This window comes from Primulina eburnea, chromosome 4 (genome assembly GCF_022965805.1).
Source record: "Primulina eburnea isolate SZY01 chromosome 4, ASM2296580v1, whole genome shotgun sequence".
Taxonomy (NCBI): domain Eukaryota; kingdom Viridiplantae; phylum Streptophyta; class Magnoliopsida; order Lamiales; family Gesneriaceae; genus Primulina; species Primulina eburnea.
In genome coordinates this window covers 44,145,737-44,156,911 of record NC_133104.1, presented here as the reverse complement: position 1 = coordinate 44,156,911, position 11,175 = coordinate 44,145,737, and the positions used below count along the sequence as shown (strand labels likewise).

Genomic DNA, 11,175 nt, shown 5'->3' with positions numbered 1-11,175 from the left:
TATTATACATACTAGTCTGTCTAATATATTTTATTAATAAAAACATTTCATGAAGATATCAAAGAATATTGTGCCAAATATATATTGAATAGCTTTTTGTCTAAGTTCACGCACTCAAATTAGCACCCAATTTTTCACTAAAATTTTGGTCCCATGCAAATAGCCGTTTTCAGTTAAATGTTAACCATTTCTTGATTTCCGCCCATATATTGCGTATTCCATATTTCATTTTCCTTTCTCTTTTCTTTTTCTGTTAAGAAAAAATAAAGAAACCACTACCATTTCATTTATACTAACACTTAAGTAAAAACACAAGCTTTTTACCTCCAAATCACCTATAAATATGCAACTCCCAAATTAAATTAAAACCTCCCCACGTCTCTCAAACCCCACTGAAACTCTCTTAAAAAATGTATCTTATTACGAACTCTATTGCCGACGCTATTTTTCTTGCACTTTTCTTGATTTTATGCCACAAATCATTCGCCACTCCAACCATGTTAAATGTCATGGATTTAGGTGCAAAGCCAGATGGAAAGACAGACTCCACTGCCGCATTTTCAACGGCATGGTCCTCGGCTTGCGGCGACATAAATCCCTCCACCATTTATGTGCCAAAAGGGAGGTTCTTGCTCAAGAACTTACACTTTAGTGGTCCTTGTAGCAATAAGACAATCACCATTCAAGTCGACGGCACCCTTGTCGCCCCCCTCGACTACAACGTCATTGGGAACGTCGGAAACTGGCTATTTTTCGAGGGTGTCGATGGCGTCTCTATTCGAGGTGGTGCCCTCGATGGCCAAGGTGCCGGCTTGTGGGCTTGTAAGATGCATGGCAGCAACTGCCCTAGTGGTGCGACGGTAAGTGTTTTTTTTTTGTATAGTACATTTTTGGTTCAATTTTTCTTAAGGAAAATAATTAATTTCCATAAAAAAATCAATCAAAACACATGAGTAATTAACATTTTGTTTCCTCAAGATACTGATTTCCATTGATTATGATTTTTAGAACGTTTTTTTTATATTTAAAAATATATGTTTGGATAGATTAAGATTGTGATGCAAACAAGCTAAGCTAGAATTAAAGCTTGGAAGTTTCAAAAGCAACGGTTTTGATTTTCTTGGTCATGTGGGATGTTTAGTGGTCATTTTTGTAGGAGATTAACTACTTTTAGGTTAGTGAGAAAGTGTATGGTCACGGTTATTTAGAAGACAATAATTATACATTAAATTTATTTTAAATTTTAATAAATTACATAACGTGTCTAATTTCTCCAAATGATTAAATGCACCTGTCCACTAATATTCTTTTGTTTTATTCTATGTATCACGATAAGTCAACATTGCCAAATATAAACTTATAAATAAATTTACTTAAGTCCCGAATTGAATATTTTCATATTAAATGCATCTGTCCGCGAATATTCTAATATTTATGGTCGATACTTGGACAATTTGTTTAGACTTTACGCTCAATACAAATTAGTTTGTACTTGTACTAATTGTGCGAATTTGTAAAGTTTTCCTTTTCTCTTGCAGTCTCTGGGAATATCAAATTCAAAAAACGTAGAAATTATTGGGCTGAGTTCCCTAAATAGCCAAATGTTTCATATCGTGATCAATGGATGTCAAAACGTGAAGTTGCAGGGAGTCAACATTTCGGCTTCGGGAAACAGCCCTAACACCGATGGGGTTCACGTACAATTATCCACCGATGTCGCCATTTTGAACTCTAAAATCAGTACGGGAGACGATTGCGTCTCGATCGGGCCTGGTGCCATGAATTTGTTGATCGAAAATGTCGATTGCGGCCCCGGACACGGCATCAGGTATTTGCATAAATTTCTCTTGATCCAACACAACTCGGGTACTGTGATGACTGAATGTTACTTTGAAAGCAGCATTGGAAGCTTAGGCAAGGATTTTGATGAAGCTGGAGTGCATAATGTGACAGTTAGAACGGTTAGATTTAAAGATGCACAAAATGGGCTGAGGATTAAGACATGGGGAAGACCAAGCAAAGGGTTTGTTAATAATGTTGTGTTTCAGCATGCAATAATGAACAATGTGCAAAACCCTATCGTGATAGACCAAAATTATTGCCCCGGCAACAAAAATTGTCCTGGACAGGTACATAGACGAGACGAGATTATAACAAATTCGATTTAATTTGTTTTCCCGTTGGATGACTCGGCCATATATATTTTTATCATGTAGGTGTCGGGTGTGAAAATCAGTGATGTTACTTATCAGGATATTCATGGGACATCAGCAACTGAAGTAGCTGTGAAATTTGATTGCAGCAAGACTAAACCCTGCGACCAAATCAAATTGGAAAACGTTACCCTAAGTTACCAAAATCATGCGCCAAAGGCTTTATGCTCTAATGCGGCAGGGACGACCACGGGGCGAGTCGAGCCGACAAGTTGTTTGGTCTAAGGACGAACCCACTAGCGATCGATTGTGTTTGATCATGTGGCGTGGCGGCTATATATATATATATATATATATATATATATATATATATATATATATATATATATATATATATATATTGGCAATTGCCGCCATCAAATGAAATTATATGTAAATTTTCGTGTGATTTAATTTTAACACGGATCTTAATCCGTGAGACGGGTCAACCTTACGGATATTCACAATAAAAAGTAATACTCTAAGCATAAAAAATAATAATTTTCCATGGATGACTCAAATAAGAGATCCTCACAAATACGACCCGTGAGACTGTCTCACACAAGTGTTTGTCATAATTGAATATGTTCTATATTAGTTGGAGAGTGGGTCCCATATAAGACCGTCTTATGGATCATAATCTGTAGGTCTGGTCAACCTTACTCATATTCACAATAAAAATTAATACTCTTAGCATAAAAAGTAATATTTTTTAATGGGAGGCCCAAATAAGAGATCTATCTCATAAATATGACACGTGGGATCGTCTCACACAAATTTTTACCTTAGTTGAAAAGGACAACTGACACGTGCTAATATAACACATACAAAACTAAAATTGATATTATCTTAAATGACCTAGAAACTTGCATATATGTCATATATATATTTCAGTGTTTTAAAAAGTGTGACAAAGTTCGACCTAAGTGCCAAACGTGAGGAAAAAGCATTGTTTCGGGCAAAAGCATGAATAAAGTGATCGGTATAAATTTTGGTTGATCATATTAAACGTGAAAAAGAGCAGAAAAATGCAAAAAAAAAAAAAAAAAAAAAACGTAATGTTTTTAGATAAAATTTTAAACTATTTTCTTGAATTTTAATATAACATTTACACTTTATTTTAAATAATAAATATTTAATAATATAAATTTTTTTTAAAAAAAAAACTCGAATAAAATTTGTCTCTAACCCTTCCTTACTTTACAACTAAAAAAAAAAAATACTTGACCTAACAACGATCGGCAGAAATTTTACCACATATTCTTGATTTTGGAACTTATGTTTTTAATAAACTCGAAATTGCATGCATTTATTCTTAAAATTAACGTGTTTATGTGCTATTTAATCTATCTGATGTATGATTAGATTTATAAAATAAAACTAAAAACACATGTTAAAACATTTTTCTCACGTCTCTTCTAGCAGACTTACAAATGGTAATTGGTAACAACATTGTTTCTCTCTTTTCGCAGGACCTCCAATGTTGACCGTTGACAACAATGATATATACAAAAACTAAACTCGTTTCCAACATTGCTGTAAAATATAAATGTAATATATATAATAAATATTTTAGTCACCTTTGGATATGGACAAAGGCATGATATATATAATTATGTAATAATTTTTGAGTTATTATTTTATAATTATAATAATAATAATAATTTGTTTATATAAAGTAGGGAAAAAATATAATATGCAAAGGTTGTTTTCCGAATATCCAGAGATTTTATGTTACATGAGGTGTTAAGCATTCATCATTCGTTTGGTATCGTGTGGATTTTGTATCAAGACAAAAATTTGTGTGAGACGATCTCACATGTCGTATTTTGTGAGACGGATCTCTTATTTGGATTATCCATGAAAAAAATACCAACAGATCTCTTATTTGGATTATCTATGAAAAAAATTAGTATTACTTTTTATCGTGAATATTGATAGGATTGATCATGTCACAGATAAAGATTCGTGAGACCGTCTCATAAAAAATTTACTCTTTGTACCAAATGAACGGTGGAAATCCGCTGAGTGATTATAGAATTTCCCACAAAGTTCCGAACATATCCAATAAAGTAGATAAAAACTAAAAATAATTCAAGGCGAAAAAAGTTGCGAATATAGAAACAAAATAGGGACATGTGATCTAACTACACTGACATCCAAAAAAAAAAGTTGCGCTTTAAAGTCAGGAAAATTGCAGCAACATCTGCTGATTGTGTACATCATGTAGGTAATTTCTCTGATTTTTTATGTGGTTCTCCATGGTTTGGAAAAAGATTCGATCTTTAATATTGATGGTGGCTCTTGGAAACAGTTCTCTAGAATTCAGATTTTGGGTTGAAATCGATACAATTCGAGCTCCATATCTTGTGCAACTTAATTATTTTTGGAAGTGGTTCGAGTGATTTCATCCACTTCAGATTGGGATTTTATGTATTCAAGTTTGTAGATGAGTTCTTGTGAGGTTTGGCAAGAGTATCGAGGTTGAAGTTTTTAGCTTTATATCGCTATCAAGATTCCCAGGTACTTTGTTATTTTGTCTGATTTTTCTATCTGGAGTGGGTTTTTGTTATAATCTTTTGAAATATGTGAAATTTATGTTGATCGTGGAGAAATGGTTATAGTGAGTGAAACAGTTTGAACATTCATTACAGAAATTTTCTTGCCTGTTATCTCGGAAATTTCGAGAGATATGGAGCCTATTATGGAGAAACAAAGGAGTTTTCGCGGTATAGTGGTGGAGAAACAGAAGAGCTTTAAAGGGTTAATGGAGAAGCAGAAAAGCTTTAGGCTAGCAATGGAAAGGCAGCTGAGTTTTGGTGTTGAGAGGAAAAAGAACAAGGATTCACCGGGGAAGCGAGGGGATTCCCCTCTTCATCTTGCTGCCCGGGCGGGTAACTTAGGGAAAGTGAAAGAAATAATTCAGAAATTTGATAATATTAATAACGGTGTGAGAGATTTGCTGTCGAATCAGAACCAAGAAGGCGAGACTCCTTTATATGTTTCGGCAGAAAATGGGAATGTCTCAGTTGTTGGGGAGTTCTTGAGTTATTCGGATGTTGAGGTTGCCTCGATTGCGGCTAACAATGGCTATGATCCCTTCCATGTGGCTGCCAAGCAGGGTCATCTTGGTAAGTCTTCAACCGAGTTCTTCATTACTCGATTTTAACAAGAATTCGTTCTTTTTGGAGGGCTTTTAGCTTTGGATGAGTAATTGTTAATGGTTGTGATTTCTTAACGCTTTTGGTGGTTTCTAGCTTTTCTTCACTAATGGGTTTTCTTGGTGTATCATGTACAAATGATTCCTAAATGATTTAGATTTGGGCTCAATTCAGTTGAATGAATTGCACTAGTTTTTCCGTCTAATTTATAATAAGGCTTCATGTAAATGTTATAGATGAGTTTAAACTCGTAGGGATTTCCCTCACACCCTTTCCCACATAACAGGAACAATTAGTTGCATTTGAACGACTGAATTTGAAGCGAGGGATTTCAAATTCATATTAACAAAATCCATTGGTTTGTTTGGATAAATTCATTTGACAAATGATTTTAAACCTACTATAGTTATTTTTAATCCATCAATATGGAGTGCTTAGAAATCCTCCCCACAAATAGTTCATCAAATTCAAACACGACTTTAGTGTTCAAGTATGATTTTTACCCGTATCTGTGGAGAACATTGTTCAAGGTGGATAAACATGAAAGGTATTCTAAATTGTCGAGTTGGCTCTTCATGCTTGATGGGCTTACAAAATGGAAATAAGAGTCACAAATTAAAAGATTGATTACATATGAATTTTGTTTTTCCAATCTTGGTGGAGTGTTACAAGTGTTTGATTCCTATATGTCAGATGAACTAGTAGTTGACTCTGTCTACGATGAATTTGCACAAGTATATTAGAATAAAATTTGCGACTGAACCCAATAAGAAAAAAAACCGTCCAAGAGATTTCATGTGCTCGTATTCATCAGTATTTGCTAAAATTACAGATGTGCTGAAGGAACTGCTTCGTTTTTTCCCCAGCCTAATCATGACCACAGATGTTACCAATTCTACTGCCTTACACACAGCAGCTGCTCAGGGACATGTTCAAGTGGTAAACCTCCTTCTGGACATTGATTCCAACCTTGCGAAGATTGCTCGCAATAATGGGAAGACTGTGCTTCACACGGCAGCGAGGATGGGCCACTTGGAAGTAGTAAAATCCCTTTTGAAAAAAGATCCCACTATTGGTTTCAGAACCGACAGAAAAGGTCAAACGGCATTGCATATGGCCGTTAAGGGGCAGAATGTAGATATTGTTATGGAGCTTATAAAGCCGGACCCAACTGTGTTGAAGTTGGAAGATAACAAGGGCAACACTGCCCTCCATATTGCAACAAGAAAATGCCGTATTCAGGTTTGTTCAAAAAATCTTGCTGTGGCATTGTTTACATTCTCACAGTGGCTAAGACAGAGGGGCCATCCCCCCTGTCCCTTGCTTATCAATGTTTTTCAGAACTCATGTATATTATGCTCCCCCTAAAATTTAGTCATTCTAACTTTCCCTCCCCTGATCAAGAAACCAACTCCGTTGCTTACATACTCCCTGACTTTTATTAATGTATTTTTGTTTCGAAACTTGATGTGGATATTGTTTCCTTACCTTGCAGATAGTACGGTGTTTAATAGTCAATGAGGGTATTGACTTAAATGCAACTAATAGTTCTGGAGAGACGCCTCTGGATATTGCCAGCAAATTTGAAACTCCTGAACTAGTTACCGTCTTAAAGGATGCAGGAGCTATGCATTCGAAAGATTATGGGAAACCACAAAGTGCGGCAAAGCAACTCAAGCAGACCGTCAGTGACATAAAACACGATGTTCAGTCCCAACTCCAACAGAGTCGCCAGACAGGATCCAGGGTACGAAAAATTGCGAAGAAAGTAAAGAAGCTTCACCTCGAGGGTCTCAATAATGCCATAAATTCCGCAACTGTCGTGGCTGTCCTTATTGCTACTGTTGCTTTTGCCGCCATTTTCACCGTGCCTGGCCAATATGTCGAGCAGAAAACCGAAGGATTCTCACTCGGGGAGGCCAATGTAGCAAACAAAGCAGCTTTTGTAATCTTCTTTCTATTCGACAGTTTTGCCTTGTTCATCTCCCTGGCTGTCGTCCTGGTTCAGACTTCTGTGGTCGTGATTGTGCACCAGGCAAAGAAACAGCTCATGTTCGTTATAAACAAGCTTATGTGGTTAGCTTGTCTCTTTATTTCCATTGCTTTTATATCACTCGCATATATTGTGGTTGGAGCTCACGAAAGATGGCTTGCTATATATGCTACCGTGCTTGGTTCTATAATAATGATGACTACAATTGGCTCGATGTGCTATTGTGTCGTTCAGCACAGGTTGGAAGACTCGAGAATGAGAAGCATAAGGAGAGGTAAGACGCTCTCACGTTCTTTTTCAATGTCTAATATGGTGTCGGATCCAGAGGCATGCAGTGAGAGATACAAGAGGATGTATGCTGTTTAAAACATGTTACATGTACATCGTGAACTCTTCGCTCTGGAAAAATCACCCTGGAAGCTCGTATTGAATGGTGGTTTCGATAGTTTTCGGGGTTGAATAAACGGGCAGGGCAGTATTCATTATGGTGTTGCAACTTTCATATTATTTATGTGTAGGATTCTACAAGCAGGGTAAGATGCTGTGATCTGTCGGAAAGCATAGGTTGCAAGAGAGTGGCTCTCGCCTCTCAGTAAGATACGTGATATTAGAAATATGTACGAAATTTTATCATGTATTATCGATCTATAATTTTACTAATTTTCTTGAACATCTTGTAGGGAATATTATTTGTATTTTCGGCTTAGGATTGATTTTCTTTGTGTATTAGCACGAATACTGAGATTATGTCGGGACGTGAATTTCAAAATTGACACCGTATATAAAAAGAGATGTTACATAATAATTATAGGAAAAAACTAAAATACTTCAAATATTGATAAAAAAAGAGAAAAAAATAAAAAAAACAAATACTAATCTGAGACGGTCTCACTAGACATATGTTATATTGTAGTCGTGTGTGTATATAACATTGTTTTCTTTTTAAGAGAAAAACATGATAATTATGTGATCTTATTAGATATTCTATTAAAAAAATTCCCTCATTTTTAGCAAATTATATCGAAAATTACGAAAAATTCCCTCATTTTAAGCAAATTATCTCGAAAATTACGAAGGGTCATTTACAAAATTATCTCGTAAACTTTTATTTTCAACTTCAAATGTACACTAAAAAATGAGATACTGCGTTAACTTCCACTATGTTTCGTGTATTTGACTTTCACCTCTTTTAGAATATTATAATTTTAATACTTGATAAAAGAGATAACTGTCAAATACATAAAAGAGTGGCAAACATAAATAACCCTCACAAAAATATCGACCTTAAACTTGATTTTTTTTAGAGTTAGTCTTATGTGAGACCGTCTCACAGATCTTAATCCGTGAGACGGGTCAACCTCATCCATATTTACAATAAAAAGTAATATTCTTAGCATAAAAAATAATACTTTTTCATTGATGACCCAAATAAGAGATCCGTGTCACAAATACCACCCGTGAGACCGTTTCACACAAGTTTTTGTCATTTTTTTGAAAGTAGAAAAAAAACAAGTAGGATAATTTCAAAACTCGAATATATTTATTTCTTTAATTATTGTTGTTTATAATGAACATAAAATTTTTAACAAATTTAAGTTTTTGAACTCGAGATGTAAAAATTTACAATAACTGAAATTCAAGAATGAAAGTAGAAAGTCAAGATTTAATAAATAATCAATATACATAATTTATTAGCAACGAGAAAACTCAATTCCGCTACAAAAATCCTAAATTTCATAGTAGACAATGTTTTTCCCTACAAAATTATATGTAAATTTTCTCTCTTTAACATAAAAATTTAAATAATAAAAAAAATCAGAGAGAGAGAGAGCACCTCTGAGCAGGAAAACATGAAGTGATCAATCTAACAATTTTATTTTACTTACATTTTTTTTATTTTTTTAAATCTACAATATGTATTAAGTTAAAATAAATATATAGCAGTTGAAGTACCGTTTTCTACCATCGAAAAAGTCATATTTATCTTTTGTTAGGTAACCACTCGAACTAATTTTAAATTAAGAAGTTGAATAAATAATTGCTATATATACGTAGCATGCTTTTCTTTTTGGTTGAAACAGTCAAAAATACCTGATAATTGTTTATTTATGGTCTTGACTTGGTTAATATGAAGTTGTCAAAAATTTGTGTAAAACGGTCTCACGAGTCGTATTTTGTGAGACGGGTCTTTATTTGAGTCATCCATGAAAAAATAAATTAGTATATCAAAATATACTAAAGGAGGCAGAGTGAAGAAAAGGCATTCCTTGAAAAAGACTGGCAAGACTTCCACTAATGCTTACATAATTTCCTTTTTGACCAAATAAAAAATGAAGATATCTAATATTGTTATCGGTACATATATTTATTTATTCATTGATTAATTATAACATACAAGAAGGGCCGCCCAAGTTATGTCCGGGTTTTTTTAAGTGCCGAAATTGTTTTATTTCTTCTCAAGTTGATCAATAAAACATTAGAAAAGTGACATGAAAATAAATTATAATAAAAGAAATGGGTTTCGATTTATCAAAATATATAGATGGTGACAACGATACAACTCAAATATTTTAAATCTTACAATAACTCAAGTGTCAAGTTTAATTGTTTTACTCAGCAAAGACAATTATCACACTCCAATAATCGTTTTCCTAATAACTACACTTCTTGCAAATAATGGTAATCAAATATGTAAATTTGGCTCTGATACCAATTATAGGATTGAGTGTTTGCCGTTTACCAAAAACTATATTTAATAGTAATTGTGCAGCTCAAATCTTTTAAATCATACAATAAATTAAACACCAGGATTTGATCAATAGACAATTATTTTACTCAACTATTTATATACTCATTACCAATTATTAGTAAACAATTATTTTAGTTTCTTAAAGAAAGAGTCAAAATCACTCAAATTGGAGGAAACGCGTTCTCTGCTTCCAACTCTTGTATTATTATTTTATTAGATAGAAAAAGTCTTTCCAAACAATCGACAAATAGTAAAATACTCACCGAACCCATATAACACAAAGTCCACAAACAGTTATCAATTTACTTGCCCTCAGGCTCCCAAAAGATTCAACATATAAAAAAATCCCATCACCAAAAACTTCAACAAGCCGCAAACAATGGATGGCTTTCTTCCGATGGTGTATAAATCTTTCAAGAAGAATAAAGTTCGACGACGATACGAGTGTCTCTCTTCCGGAACAGTGGATTCTTATAACATAGCGGATTTCTACCACTCGGAAGATGCTTATCGTCCCCATCAACATGATCAACATGACGTGATATCACAACGCGAGCCCGTGAAAGCTTCGCCTTCGCGTGGAGCACACCACCGGCGGTATAGCTCGGTGCATGTGGATCATGCCAAGAGCAGTGGTTCCGCATCTAGATTTGAAGACCTTGATCGTGGTTGTGATAAGCCTAAGCAACTCGTCAGGTTTAGAAGCCAGAGGATGTTTTCATGTATAAATGGTGCATGAAAGTCTTAATTTATTTATTGTTTCGAAAGTATTTTAATATATGTCTTAAGATGTCAAATATTTCGAATTTTATTTTTTGAGTGTAAACGGTGTTCTGTGATTTGTTTTGTAAACATAAATGTGTCAGGAATTTGAAAAGTTATAAACACAAAAACTTAACCGTCTCACCGGTCAATATTATAAGACAGATATCTTATTTGACCCGAGTCATGAATTTTTATGCCAAAAACATTGTTTTTTCACTTAGGATATGAATCAACTCGACACGTTTCGCGCCTATAGATCAGTGAGACCATCTCACATAAAATCTAAAAATAAAATGGTAGATGAAAACAATGAGT

The 11,175-nt window shown here is 34.3% G+C and overlaps 3 protein-coding genes across 4 annotated transcripts; all 3 read left to right on the top strand.

The window, feature by feature from the left end:
* Positions 1–387: 387 nt before the first annotated feature.
* Positions 388–2,504, top strand: LOC140829981 (polygalacturonase-like). Its single transcript, XM_073193263.1, has 4 exons — positions 388–860; positions 1,539–1,828; positions 1,901–2,129; positions 2,217–2,504. Exons 1-4 carry the CDS (start codon positions 411–413, stop codon positions 2,436–2,438), a joined length of 1,191 nt encoding a protein of 396 aa, XP_073049364.1. The 5' UTR covers positions 388–410; the 3' UTR covers positions 2,439–2,504.
* A 1,760-nt stretch (positions 2,505–4,264) lies between these two features.
* On the top strand, positions 4,265–8,052 carry LOC140829399 (uncharacterized). Of its 2 annotated transcripts, none has more exons than XM_073192599.1 (4): positions 4,265–4,422; positions 4,507–5,323; positions 6,186–6,595; positions 6,849–8,052. In XM_073192599.1, the coding sequence occupies exons 2-4, from the start codon at positions 4,885–4,887 to the stop codon at positions 7,710–7,712; spliced, it is 1,713 nt and encodes a 570-aa protein (XP_073048700.1). In that variant the 5' UTR covers positions 4,265–4,422; positions 4,507–4,884; the 3' UTR covers positions 7,713–8,052. The 2 variants fall into 2 exon arrangements, with proteins under 2 accessions (XP_073048700.1, XP_073048701.1); XM_073192600.1 differs by having other exon boundaries at positions 4,266–4,418.
* A 2,422-nt stretch (positions 8,053–10,474) lies between these two features.
* On the top strand, positions 10,475–10,834 carry LOC140830346 (uncharacterized). The gene has a single exon (XM_073193616.1). The coding sequence runs from the start codon at positions 10,475–10,477 to the stop codon at positions 10,832–10,834; it is 360 nt and encodes a 119-aa protein (XP_073049717.1).
* The last annotated feature ends 341 nt before the right edge of the window (positions 10,835–11,175 follow it).